This window comes from Pseudophryne corroboree, chromosome 1 (genome assembly GCF_028390025.1).
Source record: "Pseudophryne corroboree isolate aPseCor3 chromosome 1, aPseCor3.hap2, whole genome shotgun sequence".
Taxonomy (NCBI): domain Eukaryota; kingdom Metazoa; phylum Chordata; class Amphibia; order Anura; family Myobatrachidae; genus Pseudophryne; species Pseudophryne corroboree.
In genome coordinates, this window is record NC_086444.1 from 610,595,941 (window position 1) to 610,610,983 (window position 15,043).

Below are 15,043 nucleotides of genomic sequence, written 5' to 3' on the forward strand. Positions count from 1 at the left end.
TTACCTTTCCAGAGTCCAGGGTCGGGCGCTGCAATTGCGGTGAAAATCGCCACCAAAATAGCCACCGCGCATGCGCAGTAGATTGGGGCAATTTTATCACAGCCACATCCTCAGATGCGGATGGTGATAAATCTGCCCTTTAATGTAGATAAGTATGACATGTTTAAAAAGGTTTTTAAAACCAATGATGTGGTCATATTACTTAGCACACATTCTCAGTGTGGAGACTTGCTTAGCACAGTCACTGCGCAGGGACTTTTTGAACTCCCTGTATAAGCGGGTTACTTATATTAGTAGGTTTTAGTTAGGGCACAGGGGTTAATGCTCTAATAGTTTAATTAAGGTGAAGTGTTTGATGCTTTTATTAAGGTTAATTACGATGAAGGGGTTCTTTCAGTTGTGCAGCCCATTGAAGCAGTTACACTCCAGCTGTGCATGCACATTTTTCTTCTTCCTTTTTATTTCTTCCCCGAGCCCAGCTTCTGTGCATGCGCAATACAAGAGTCCAGGCAGTCCCCCAGACTTTATAAGCGGAAACCAGATGTGCTATGTGCCATCCAGAACCTTCTACTGCTGGATATGGTTGCAGGCTATCCCTTGGCTTTATAGAGGGCATTAGAGATTGGTGGCCCACACTATTTCACCCACCATCATTGCATTATTTGGCCACTAATCCCTACTGTTTATTATATCTTCCGCAATCCTTTCAACTGGGCTATGGGGCTAATTCAGACCTGATCACTGCTGTGCGTTTTTGCAGAAAGCAGTGATCAGGTCTGAACTGTGCATGCGCCGGCGCGGTAGTGCACTGGCACATGCCAGACAGCCGATGCCTGTCTCAGCCCTGCGATCACCTCTGTCTGACTGACAGACAGAGGCGTTCGCTGGGTGGGTGGGAGGGGGCGGGCCACCGCCGTTTTAGGGACGCGGTCCGGGCAACCCAGGCGTGCCCGGACCGTGCGGGGGATGGACGTGGCAGCTGCATGATGTCACACGCAGCCGCTGCAACCCTCACAGCGATGGGTAGCTCCCTGCCAACGCGCAGGAGCTGCGCAGGTAGGGAGCTACTCTTTAAGTATAAAAGCATCACCGCTGTGCAATGCTTTTGTTCTTGTGCGGGGGGGTTGTCGGGCCTGACATGCGGGGCGTACTAACCCTGTGCTGGATGTCTCCCCACATGTCAGGGAAGCTGATTGTAGATGTGCTAAATTTAGCACATCTATGAACAGGACTGAATTGGGCCTTTTGTGTCTACATGGCAAAATCAACCTGGTATTGCCATGTAAATGATTGCCACTTTAAAAAAAACAGGAGAACTCTCTCAAAATCTCTCTCTTTCTGATTCTTAAGGCCCATATAGACGGGCCGATGTGGGAGAGATGTGTGCTGAGCGAACCGCTCAGCACACATCTCTCCCCCCGCTCAGCACAGCGCGATGTGTGCAGAGCGTGCGGGGGGAGACGGGGGGGCCGCTCATTTCACCCAGCGGGTAAAGTGAGCGACCTAGCACCAGCGATAGCGATGCGCGGGGCTGCGCATCACTATCGCTGTAGGGGGTACACACGGAGCGATAATGCTTAAATTCTAAGCAATCTAGTCAGATTGCTTAGAATATCGCTCTGTGAGTACCCCCCTTTACACCCTAATACATCCCCCCCATGGTTATTTCAATTGGGCCCTACTTACTCACCAGTACATCTGTATGTAATTCACTTCCAGAGGAATATCCACATAAATATATTGGTTATTACTGGTAATGCTGTTCTGATAATATGACATTATTATTATTCCACTGTTGTTGTATAGTCTAACTGCAGGCTGGGAGGCAGGTAGGTAGAGAATGCTGCCTTACAGCTATGATTGCGTGACCACCACCTGCCCCAGCCTCTACAATTGTGGGGTCCTGGACAGCTGCTCACTGTGCCAGGGCCAGTTCTAGACCTTGTGGAGCTCAGTGTGTCCACTAGTCACATTACACCACACAGTAGTGTCCACTAGTCACATTACACCACACAGTAGTGTCCACTAGTCACATTACACCACACAGTAGTGTCCACTAGTCACATTACACCACACAGTAGTGTCCACTAGTCACATTACACCACACAGTAGTGTCCACTAGTCACATTACACCACACAGTAGTGTCCACTAGTCACATTACACCACACAGTAGTGTCCACTAGTCACATTACACCACACAGTAGTGTCCACTAGTCACATTACACCACACAGTAGTGTCCACTAGTCACATTACACCACACAGTAGTGTCCACTAGTCACATTACACCACACAGTAGTGTCCACTAGTCACATTACACCACACAGTAGTGTCCACTAGTCACATTACACCACACAGTAGTGTCCACTAGTCACATTACACCACACAGTAGTGTCCACTAGTCACATTACACCACACAGTAGTGTCCACTAGTCACATTACACCACACAGTAGTGTCCACTAGTCACATTACACCACACAGTAGTGTCCACTAGTCACATTACACCACACAGTAGTGTCCACTAGTCACATTACACCACACAGTAGTGTCCACTAGTCACATTTCACCACACAGTAGTGTCCACTAGTCACATTTCACCACACAGTAGTGTCCACTAGTCACATTACACCACACAGTAGTGCCCTTGTACATGTTATGTCTGCCCCCATCATCCTTGATACCCCTCAGTGATGACATATCCACTACCCCACACAGACATCCACATTGGCTATAATGTCCCATTATTACCCTTAATATCTACTCCCTACACTGATACCCCCTCAGTAATGACATCCATCCCCCCGTCACCGCGCAATTAGATTCTTGTCTCCCCACTGACACCCTTTTAAGGATAACATCTCATTTACACCGACACCCCCTCAGCCTCAACCCTTACACCCCCTCAGTCTTGTGGCACCCTTCCCTGCCCCCCCCTCCCCCCCGACACCATCTATCACCTTCTAGCTCTACCATTCTCCCGTGTCGGCAAATCAGTACCCACCCCTTCCCTCTGACAGCTGTGAAGGGAGCCCTGTGTGCCACTCCCACCAGTCATTATGCAAAGTGACACAGACACCTCCGGCACAGCCCCCCTCTGCTGTGTCACCTAGGTAGCGGCCACAGACTATCACACACCAGGGTGGAGGCACGGACAGATACACAGCACAGAGGGCCAGGACACCCGACCTCAGCAGGACACAATCACAACGCTCTCCCCCAGCAGCTCCTGACATTCTTGGAGACACAGACAGGAAAAGCCACATGGACGGACACTCACCCCCTAACGCCAGCTCCTACAAAGCCTGATCCCCGGTGCCAGCCTCCATCTTGTGTAACTTCCTCCTGCCTAACTCTAATTGACAGCTCAAGTCGCTCCCTCTTTACCGCTCACCACTGGCACCAGCTATTCCGCCAGCTCCTGGCTTACTTCTCAACTGTGGAAGATCTCTGCCTCTCTAGCCAGCTAGCCCCTTCAAGCAGTCTGCTCCTCCCCTTTCACATGATATCTGGGGGACCTCGCACTGCCTGCTACTGCTGCAGCCCAGGTTTTTCTGCAGCTGCTTAGACACTCGTCACTGGTGGCGGGCGGCGAGAGTGAGCACTGCAGCGTGAATGCAGCTGCACCTTCAGGCCGCGGCGCCCCGGTCGGTAGCCTTGCTTGTCTGCCCATAGAACCGCCACTGCAGGGTGCATATACATTAAGATAGCCTTGACTATCCCCAGTTGATTTAGGGCCTAATTCAGATCTGATCGCAGATGTGCTAAATTTAGCACATCTCCGATCAGGTTCTCAGACATAAGGGGGTCCGCCCCACATGTATGACCCTACTCTCCCCTTCCCCTCCCCGGCAGAGGTGCAAAAGCGCCTATGCAGCCATTGAGTAGCTCCCTGCCAGCACAGCTCCTGAACCCTGACAGGCCGCTACTCGCCGCGTCCCAGGTCGCATCGGCTGCGTGTGACATCACGCAGCTGCCGCGGGCGCCCCCCCCAATGGTCCGGACATGCCTACGCCCCCTCCCGCCCCGCAACCGCTTCTGCCGGTCAATCAGGCAGAGGCGATCGCAGTCCTGAGATGCTGATAGCATCTCACCAGGCTCCCGTGGTGCGCACGCGCACTCCAGCAAGGGCTTCAGACTGCGATCGCTGCCGCTGCAGTGATCCAGTCTGAATTAGGCCCTTAGTTTGGAAGTTTAAAATAAAGAGCAGTATTTGATGCATAATACTCTCACTCAGTGTGCTATACTATATGTTTTTTACTGGTGTATGTTTGTTAAAAGGATATAAATCTATAAATATTTTTTCAATATTATATTTATTGGGTTGTATTATTAATATAGAATTCTTTTTAGGATTTGCGCACCTTATTTTCCCTTTCTTTTATGTAACTGTGAGGAATATAAAAAGAGTGCAGCATTTGATGATATAGGGGCACCAAAACAAAATGATATCTTCACTCCACCAACCTAAAAACATTGTGATGCCCCTGCAAATTCCTTATAAAGCATTCCAATTTCTAAGACTTGGTTGCCAACTATAATAAAATCTAAAGTTTGGTTCAAAAAGCCAAGTATTTGCCCTAAGAGATCACCTCTTAAAGCAAGAATAATAGAGTTCCACATTAGCTGAAATCAGTGGTGTAACTACCACCCCCGTAGCCACTGCGGAGGCTTGGAGGCGCAGGGCTGTGGGGGCGCCACCGCTGATTCAAAGCAGATTGACATGTGGACTAGCCGTCTGTATGTCAATCTGCTAAATGTCTCTCCCAAAATGGCCACCGCCATAGAGGAGACATGCTAGGGGCCATACTAGACCTCTAGCGTCTAGGAAGTGACGGGACACGCGGGAGCGCATAGCGCTAGCCATGGCACCGTACCACCCTGGAATCCCTGGTAGCGAGCATGAATACCTCTTGGCAATGAGCATTACTCCCTAGAAACATGCATGACATCCAGCTCATGAAATCCCTGTCAACAGGCATGACACCAAGTGCATGAAGGCCCTTTCAACAAGTATTACCCCCTGGCAATGAGCTTGACACCCAGCGCATGAATCCTCTGGCAACGAGCATAACAGCCAGCACATGAAACCCCTGGCAACGAGCATGACACCCTGAGCATGAAAACCCCTGGCACCGTGCATGGAACCAAGATCATGAAACTCTTGGCAACGATCAGGTAATTTAAAAGTAATTAGAAGCCTTACTGTAGGACTTGATGTGTAATGGGCATTGCGGTGTGTGGCATAATGTATATCGGGGCATTGATAATGTATCACTGACATTGTGGTATGTGGTAAAATGTGTCACAGACATTGCGGTGTGTGGCATAATGTATCACAAACATTGCGGTGTGTGTCACAATGTGTCACAGGCATGAAGGTGTGTGGTATACTGTATCACAGGCATTTTATGTGGTAAAATGTCTCAGGGGCATTGCAGTGTGTGGTATAATGTATAAAGGGCTTTGCAGTGAGTGTCATAATGTGTCACAGGCATGACGGTGTGTGGTATACTGTATCATGGGCATTGTATGTGGTATAATGTCTCAGGGGCATTGCAGTGTGCGTCATAATGTGTCACAGGCATTATGGTGTGTGGTATAATGTCTCGGGGACATTGCAGGGCGTGGCATAATTTATAACGGGCATTGTGGTGTGTGGCATAATGTGTCGCAGGCATTATGATGTGGGGCATTACGGTGTGTGGCATATTGTGTAATGGGCATTACGGTGTGTGGCATAATGTCTAAGGGCCATCGCAGTGTGTGGCATACTGTGTAAGGGGCATTACTATAAGGAGGAAAAATGACAAATAATGTAAGGGGCATGAATCAGGATTATTTTTTTTTCCTGTGGTGGCCAATGTCTTGGCATGCAGGTTGCAGAACTGGGGTATAAGGTAGTCTTTTCCTGCAATGCCATGCCCATTTCAGTGAAGCCACACCCATTTCAGTGAAGCCACACCCATTTTTCGGGAGGCGTGTGCAAATTCATCACTTTTCTGGTGCCAGTTATGGGTGAGGGGGGGCACCAGAGAATTTTTTGGCTTCGGGGAGAAAACTTTCTAGTTACGCCACTGGCTGAAATGCTTCCCAGTTTTACATCATTCACAAGGTTATACACGTACAGGCATTGCTGAGAAATTAGAAAATAACTTTACCTCTGTGTTGACAGCATCAGTTGGGTCAATACCAGCATACTAAAAGAAATAGAATATACAGACTTAGCTGCATACATCTAAATAAATGGCACACACTTCTAGAATAATACATACTGTATGATATAATGTGTACCCAGCTTGTTCAACTGAATGCAAGATTACATACTCTCTTCTATATGTTCTTCACACATGCAAACTCAGTCCTCACTCCAGGGTTAAAAATATAAGTATGCAATTGCAGTGTGTGTGGTCTCAAAGCAATCCCAATGCTTGATATTGATACCAGGATCGATGAGATCATTAACAGACTAGTTGATAGATGACACTGGCCGTCCTCCATTGGCTTTTATTGTCATCTACCAATCTCACTAGAAAGTCCTAGGAGTGCCTGAAGTCCTGTAGCTGATCAGCCAAGTTGTGAATGGCCAGATCTGAATTAATTTGCCGTCTAGTGTGGCCGTAGCATATACTTACCAGCAGGGTGGTACTGAGCTGTTGAAATTGCATATGTTTAATCCTGGAGTGTGTCAGAACAGAGCTTTAACACATGCACAAATGAATACCCTATAGACATACCTGCATACTTTGAAGAAGCATTTTAGACAGATTGTGAAAGTAACACCTATCAGCGCTGACGTATATATGTCTACATCTGAGAGGCGCATCATAAAAATGACTTACACACTAATGTAAATGAGTCCCAAAGTTAGTAAGTCTACTTGTTCAAGAAACTACACTATTTTCCAGGATTTGTTTGTGTATTGTGTTTTACAGGAGGTTCCATATACTGTAAGGGGCCACGAGATACCTTATTTAAAATGCATGTAGCCATAGAGATCATCGTGCCTTATAACCAATACAGGGACATGGCACGGATGATCCCTTTCCAATGTATGTATCTCTGATTTCTTCCCCCCCCCCCCCCCCCCCCCAAGAATTTAACAGCTGCATAATGGAGATAATGTGCAATCAGGGAGTCAGGGAGATTGCTATTATTTCAGGGAGTCTCCTGCAAAATGGTAGGCAAGGCAACTCAGTAGTTTTCTATGCATGGAAGGAAAAAGTGCATTAATACAATGTTATGCACTGAACTGTGGCTACTATTGCATGATTGTGTAATAACATTGGGATTATACTGATCCGTGTTCTTGTATGGTCCAAAAACAGCTGGGGTGTCTCTCTCTCGAGACATGCAGTGTGTTGTGACAATAAGCAAGCAAAGCTGTATAACATTACTCAGCTTAGATGAAAGAAAGATATAACTTTTGCTAAATGCTTAGACCTTCACCTTCTTTTGAAAATATATAAGCATATAAGGTATGTAGTCAAAATGTTGACAATAACAATGTCACATAAACATAATATAATATTATAAGAAAGTTGTGTCTGTCTGTTCCAAGTGGGCGCAAAAACTACTGAACCAATTTTCATGAAAACAGCATCATCTTGTAGTTGAAATGAATAACTTCACTATGTTATCAATTATATATTGGAGATGTTTCCTGGGGAAATGAGTGTTTACAATTCTATAAACACTGTCATGAATGTGGAAGATGCAGTGCACTATCCTCCTGAATTCCTAATGTGGCAAAAGGGGCAGTGTGCAACAAAGGAGGCAGGGATGTTTAGCGAGTAAGCCCGGAGAAAGTTATGCATTTAAGGATAAAGGGGCGAATGTTGGCCCTCATTCCGAGTTGATCGCTCGCTAGCTGCTTTTAGCAGCAGTGCAAACGCTAGACCGCCGCCCTCAGGGAGTGTATCTTAGCTTAGCAGAATAGCGAACGAAAGGATCGCACAGCGGCTACAAAAAAAAAAAAAGATTGTGAGCAGCTCGAAACTTACTCCTAGCTAGCGATCACTTCAGACTGTTTAGTTCCTGTTTTGACGTCAGAAACACGCCCTGCGTTCGGCCAGCCACTCCCCCGTTTCCCCAGCCACTCCTGCGTTTTTATCGGGCACGCCTGCTTATTTACACACACTCCCCGAAAACGGTCAGTTTCCGCCCAGAAACACCCACTTCCTGTCAATCACTCACCAATCAGCAGTGCAACTGAAAAGCGTCGCTAGATCTTGTGTAAAACTGCATAGTTTTGTGTGAAAGTACGACGCGCGTGCACAGTGCGCACCATATGCATGCGCAGAAGTGCCGCTATCTCTTACGTCCTAGAGGATGCTGGGGATTCCGTAAGGACCATGGGGTATAGACGGGCTCCGCAGGAGATATGGGCACTATAAAGAACTTTAGAATCGGTGTGCACTGGCTCCTCCCTCTATGCCCCTCCTCCAGACCTCAGTTAGATCCTGTGCCCAGAGGAGACTGGGTGCATTACAGGGGAGCTTTCCTGAGTTTCTCTGATAAAGAATTTTGTTAGGTTTTTTATTTTCAGGGAGCACTGCTGGCAACAGGCTCCCTGCATCGTGGGACTGAGGAGAGAGAAGCAGACCTACTTAAGTGATAGGCTCTGCTTCTTAGGCTACTGGACACCATTAGCTCCAGAGGGAGTCAGAACGCAGGTCTTCCCTCGCTGTTCGTCCCGGAGCCGCGCCGCCGTCCTCCTCACAGAGCCGGAAGATAGAAGCTGGATGAGTATAAGAAGAAAAGAAGACTTCAAGGTGGCAGAAGACTTCAGATCTTCACTGAGGTAAACGTGCAGCGGTAACGCTGCGCGCAATTGCTCCCACACAATACACACACTAGCGGGCACTGATGGGTGCAGGGCACAGGGGGGGGCGCCCTGGGCAGCAATAAAACCTCTATATCTGGCATTATTAGGTTGGACACTGCAGAGGCAGTAATTCTTTGAATCCCCCACCAGTTTTGAGATACTTTGAGCGGGACCGAAGCCCGCCGCTGGAGGGGGCGGAGCTTGGTCCCTCAGCACTAACCAGCGCCATTTTCTCCACAGAGATCTGCAGAGAAGCTGTCTCCCCGGTCTCTCCCCTGCTGAACACGGTGACACAGGGCTGAAAAGAGGAGGGGGGGGGGGGCACTTGTAAGGCGCAGTGAGTGTATTAACACAGTAATTAATATAAAAGCGCTGTTATCTGGGAGTTTATTTTCCAGTGTCAGTTGGCGCTGGGTGTGTGCTGGCATACTCTCTCTCTGTCTCTCCAAAGGGCCTTATTGGGGAACTGTCTCCTTATAACTATATCCCTGTGTGTGTGGGGGTGTCGGCATGTCTGATGCGGAAGGCTCAGCTAAGGAGGAGGTGGAGCAGATGATTGTGGTGTCTCCGTCGGCAACGCCGACTCATGATTGGATGGACATGTGGAATGTTTTAAATGCAAATGTGACATTATTACATAAGAGATTGGACAAAGCAGAGTCCAGGGAAAAAGCAGGGAGTCAATCCACGGCTTCAGCTGGGTCACCGGGCCCTTCTGGGTCTCAAAAACGTCCCCTATCCCAAATAGCAGACACTGATACCGACACGGTCTCTGACTCCAGTGTCGACTACGATGAAACGAGGTTACACCCAAGGGTGGCAAAAAGTATTCATGATATGATTGTTGCAATAAAAGATGTTTTGCATATCACAGATGACCCCTCGGTCCCTGACACGAGGGTGCGCATGTGTAAGGAAAAGAAACCTGAGGTAACCTTTCCCCCATCCCATGAGCTTAACGAGTTATTTGAAAAAGCTTGGGAAACTCCAGATAAAAAACTGCAGATTCCCTGCACAGGACAGGGTACGTTGGGAATCCTCACCCAGGGTGGACAAGGCTTTAACACGCCTGTCCAAGAAAGTGGCGCTACCGTCTCCGGACACGGCAGCCCTCAAGGATCCTGCTGATCGCAGACAGGAAACTACTTTAAAGTCTATTTATGCGCATACAGGCGCTTTGCTCAGACCGGCAATAGCATCGGCTTAGGTGTGTAGTGTGGTTGCAGCTTGGACAGATATCTTGTCAGCTGACCTTGATACCCTAGATAGGGATACCATTTTATTGACCTTAGGCCACATTAAAGACGCAGTCTTATATATGAGGGACGCTCAAAGAGACGTTGGGCTGCTGGGTTCGAGAGCCAACGCCATGGCGATTTCGGCTAGGCGAGCCCTGTGGACCCACCAATGGACGGGTGATGCCAACTCAAGGAAGCATATGGAGGTTTTGCCATACAAAGGTGAAGTTTTATTTGGGGAAGGTCTCGCAGACCTGGTTGCCACAGCTACCGCGGGTAAATCTACCTTTTTGCCTTTTGTTCCCTCGCAGCAAAAGAAAACTCCACAATATCAGATGCAGTCCTTTCGGTCGCATAAGTCCAGAAGAGGTCGGGGCTCATCTTTCCTCGCCAGAGGTAAGGGTAGAGGAAAGAGAGCTTCTGCTCCGGCTAGTTCCCAGGATCAGAAGGCCTCCCCGGCTTCTACTAAATCCACCGCATGACGCTGGGGCTCCACTGAGGGAGTTCACACCGGTGGGGGCACGTCTTCGACTCTTCAGCCAGGTCTGGGTTCTGTCAGACGTGGATCCTTGGGTGATGGATATTGTATCCCAAGGCTACAAACTGGAATTTGAAGAGGTGCCCCCTCGCCGATTTTTCAAGTCGGCCTTGCCAGTTTCTTCCCCAGAGAAGGAAGTAGTGTTAGCTGCAATTCAAAAGCTGTATCAACAGCAAGTGATTGTCAAGGTTCCCCTAGTTCAACAGGGGAAAGGGTACTATTCAACTCTGTTCATGGTCCCGAAGCCGGATGGTTCGGTCAGACCCATTATAAATCTAAAATCCCTAAACCGGTACTTGAAAAAGTTCAAATTCAAGATGGAATCGCTCTGGGCTGTGATCTCCAGTCTGGAAGGGGGGGATTTTATGGGTCACTCGACATAAAGGATGCATACCTTCATGTCCCCATATATCCTCCTCATCAGGCGTACCTGAGATTCGCTGTACGGGACTGTCATTACCAGTTTCAGACGTTGCCGTTTGGGCTTTCCACGGCCCCGAGGATTTTCACCAAGGTGATGGCGGAGATGATGGTGCTCCTGCGCAGGCAGGGAGTCACAATTATCCCATACTTGGACGATCTCCTGATAAAAGCAAGATCGAGAGATCAATTGCAGAAGAGCGTGTCGCTCTCCCTGAGAGTGCTACAATAACACGGTTGGATTCTCAATCTGCCAAAGTCACAATTGATTCCAACGACTCGACTATCATTCCTAGGCATGATTCTGGACACGGAACAGAAGAGGGTTTTTCTCCCGATGGAAAAAGCCCAGGACCTCCAGAACATGGTCAGAGACTTGCTAAAACCAAAAGAGTGTCTGTTCATCAATGCACTCGAGTTCTGGGGAAAATGGTGGCAGCCTACGAGGCCATCCCCTTCGGCAGTGTCACGGGGACTGGGTTTTGTGAATCCGGAATTGTGGCTTGCGGTTTTGTATCGGTGACTTTAGGCAGGATTAGCCGAGCAGGCTGAATGAAAGTCTTTTTCATAGAGCTTTAAAGGAGGTTCCACAGGTGCCCTAGCTGTTTACTTGTTAGAGTGGTTGCGTCGGCAGGACCTGTACGTCTGTGGACGAACGTCTGGCGGAAACCCGGATAGGAAGACTGTAGACTGGGGTAACTGAGACTCGCTGAGAGGGATGGTGACTCAGAGAGGTCAGCATGCGAGGAGAAATAACCGGGTGTAGATCCAGCAATCCAGGTGAGAACTCAGGAAACAGGATGCTTTAGAAGCAATGCTGTGGAGCACAGAGAACTAGCACACACAAGGCTGTGTGAGAGACGTTGCACTGGCAATTTGCTTACCCAGAAATCCCTAGATTTATACCTGCAGACTGTTTCCCATTGGTTTTGCAAACCTTGCAGGTGACTGAATGTTTTAGATTAGCTGACCCTTCCAAGGCGGCGACGCCCATCCCGGAATTCTGCAGCTGGAAGCTACACAAATGTTTGCTGCTGCCTCTGAGACCTCTCCTCCCAGACATGCCTGCAAGTTGTGCCCCTCGCCAGCAGCCCGCACCCCCACCGAAGGGAACGCGCCAGAGCATCCAGACAGGTAAGTACTGCTGGTCCCGGAACCCGATCCACCGGACCGTTACATTACCCCCCCTTTTAGGGATGGCAACTGGACAGCCACCAGGTTTGCTGGGATTTTCTTCATGGAACTTGTGAAGTAGAGCGGGAGCATGAACATCCAAAGAATCCTCCCAGGAACGCTCCTCAGGACCGTAGCCCTTCCAATCCAGAAGATATTGTAGACGTCCATGTCTTACTCGGGAGTCAAGGATCTTCTTGATCTCAAATTCAATACCACGATCCGTGACAACCTTTGGAGAGCGAGGAAGGATCTTACAAAACTTGTTTAACACTAAAGGCTTCAAAAGAGAAACATGAAAGGCTGGGAAGACTTTCAGGTACGGGGGTAACTTAAGCCTATAAGTTACGGAATTGATGATTTGTTCAACTGGGAAGGGCCCAATGTAGCGAGGAGCGAACTTCATAGACGGAACACGTAACCTTAAATTGCGCTTAGAGAGCCAGATCTGATCTCCAACTGCCAATTTAGGTACCACCCTTCTCTTCTTATCAGCCCAGAACTTATAGCGAGCGGAGGCTTTTTGTAGATTTTGGCGAACTTTTCGCCAAACTCCGGAAAGTCTCTTGAGTGATTCCTGAACCGCAGGAAGATCTTGAGCTGGTAAAGCCAGGAACTGAGGAACTCGAGGATGGAAGCCATATACGGTATAGAAAGAGGTATGACCTGTAGAAGAGTGGTGTAGAGTGTAGTAGTTGTTGTGAGCAAACTCTGCCCATGGTAGTAGTTCTAGCCAGTCGTCTTGAGAAGAAGAGACATGAATTCTGAGGAACATCTCCAAGTCTTGATTGACTCTCTCTGTACTTCCATTGGTTTGCGGATGATATGCCGTTGAGAATTTTAACTGTACCCGTAGGGCGGCACAGAGAGCCCTCCAGAATCTAGCCACGAACTGGACTCCCCGGTCAGAAATAATTTCGTTCGGAAGACCGTGGGACTTGAAGATCTCTGCAATGAAAAGCTGAGCTAACTCGGGTGCGGTGGGAAGACCCTTAAGAGGTACGAAACGAGCCATCTTAGAGAAGCGGTCTATGATTACCCAAATAGTAGTAAATCATTTACAAGAGGGTAAATCCGTGATGAAGTCCATAGAAAGGTGGGTCCATGGCATCTTAGGACTAGTTAGGGGTATTAGCTCTCCCGCTGGCTGAAGACGAGAGATCTTATGCTGTGCACACTTGGTGTAGGAGGCGATGTAAGAGGAAACATCAGACTTCAGTGCAGGCCACCAATACGAGCGTTGGATAAGGTCGGTTGTCTTATGGACTCCAGCATGACCAGAAAACCGAGAGGTATGGGCCCAGGTCAGTAATTTCTTCCGAAGGTGAGGAGGTACGAACACTTTTCCCAATGGATGCTGTAGTTTAGTGGAGGCGAGGTTCCGAGACTCCAATACAGGCTGAGGAGAAGGAGAGTCGTTGGAATCCTCAGAGGAGTAGGATCGGGAGAGCGCATCTGCCTTCTGGTTTTGAGAACCAGGTCGAAAGGTTAGGGAGAAATTAAATCTTGAGAAGAACACTGCCCATCGGGCTAGATGAGGATTCAAACACTGAATATTCCTGAGGAAGATTAAATTCTTGTGATCAGTGAAAATAGTGATAGGAAACTTAGCCCCCTCCAAGAAATACCTCCACTCTTCCAATGCTAACTTAACAGCCAGTAGTTCTTGCTCTCCTATCGTATAGTTCCTTTCTGCTGGTAAGAACTTCTTGGAAAAGAACCCGCAAGGATGAAGTTTGTTGTCATTCAGACGTTGGGAGAGAACTGCTCCCACAACATCGGCCGAATCATCTACCTCTAAAACAAAGGCTTTATTGACATCGGGTTGCCTCAACACTGGAGCTGTAGTAAAAGCCTGTTTTAATCGTTGGGAAGCTTCGTCTGCAGATGTTGACCATTCTCTGGGATTAGCCTCCTTTCGAGTGAGAGCGGTGATAGGTGCCACTATAGAGGAGAATCCTTTGATATGTCTCCGGTAGAAATTTGCAAAACCCAAAAAGCGTTGGATTGCTTTAAGGGTGGTGGGTTTGGACCAATCTAGAACCGCTTGTACCTTGGCTGGATCCATCTCTAATCCTGAACCAGATATTATGTAGCCCAGGAAGGGCATGGAGGATTGTTCGAAAATACATTTTTCCAATTTGCAGTACAAATGATGTTGGCGAAGCCTCCGCAGCACCTCTTGGACTTGAGAACGGTGATCTTTCAGGTTGGTCGAGAAAATTAGTATGTCATCTAAATAGACTACTACAGAACTATAGAGTTAAATCACTGAAAATTTAATTTACAAAGTTTTGGAAAACTGCTGGTGCGTTGCTAAGCCCGAAGGGCATGACTAAATACTCGAAGTGCCCATCACGAGTGTTGAACGCCGTTTTCCATTAGTCACCCGGTCTGATCCGGATCAGGTTGTATGCTCCCCTGAGGTCCAACTTGGTGAAGACAGAGGCACCCTTAACCCGGTCAAAAAGCTCTGAGATCAAGGGCAACGGGTAACGATTTTTTATTGTTATGTCGCTCAGACCCCGGTAGTCGATGCAGGGACGAAGACCACCATCCTTTTTTTGGACGAAAAAGAACCCCGCACCGGCTGGAGAGGTAGAAGGCCGAATAAATCCTCTAGCTAGATTTTCCTTGATGTACTGCGACATTGAGTCTGTCTCAGGGGCCGAGAGAGGATAGATTCGCCCTCTAGGAGGAATTTTTCCCGGAATCAGGTCAATAGGGCAGTCCCAGGGTCTGTGGGGTGGTAAGACTTCTGCTGCCTGTTTGCTGAAGACATCAGAAAAGGAGGAATACTGAGACGGAATTTGCGGTAGGATCTCCAGTTGGCTTTTATTCACATGTTTA

At 48.2% G+C, this 15,043-nt stretch overlaps 1 protein-coding gene across 1 annotated transcript in view; it reads right to left on the bottom strand.

Annotated features, from left to right (window-relative positions):
* The window catches only part of MISP (mitotic spindle positioning), a 146,087-nt gene that overhangs the window by 39,947 nt on the left and 91,097 nt on the right, over positions 1 to 15,043 (bottom strand). The window contains exon 5 of the mRNA XM_063954648.1: positions 6,159 to 6,197. Within this exon, the coding sequence (XP_063810718.1) occupies positions 6,159 to 6,197 (39 nt within the window). The remainder of the gene's footprint in view (positions 1 to 6,158; positions 6,198 to 15,043) is intronic.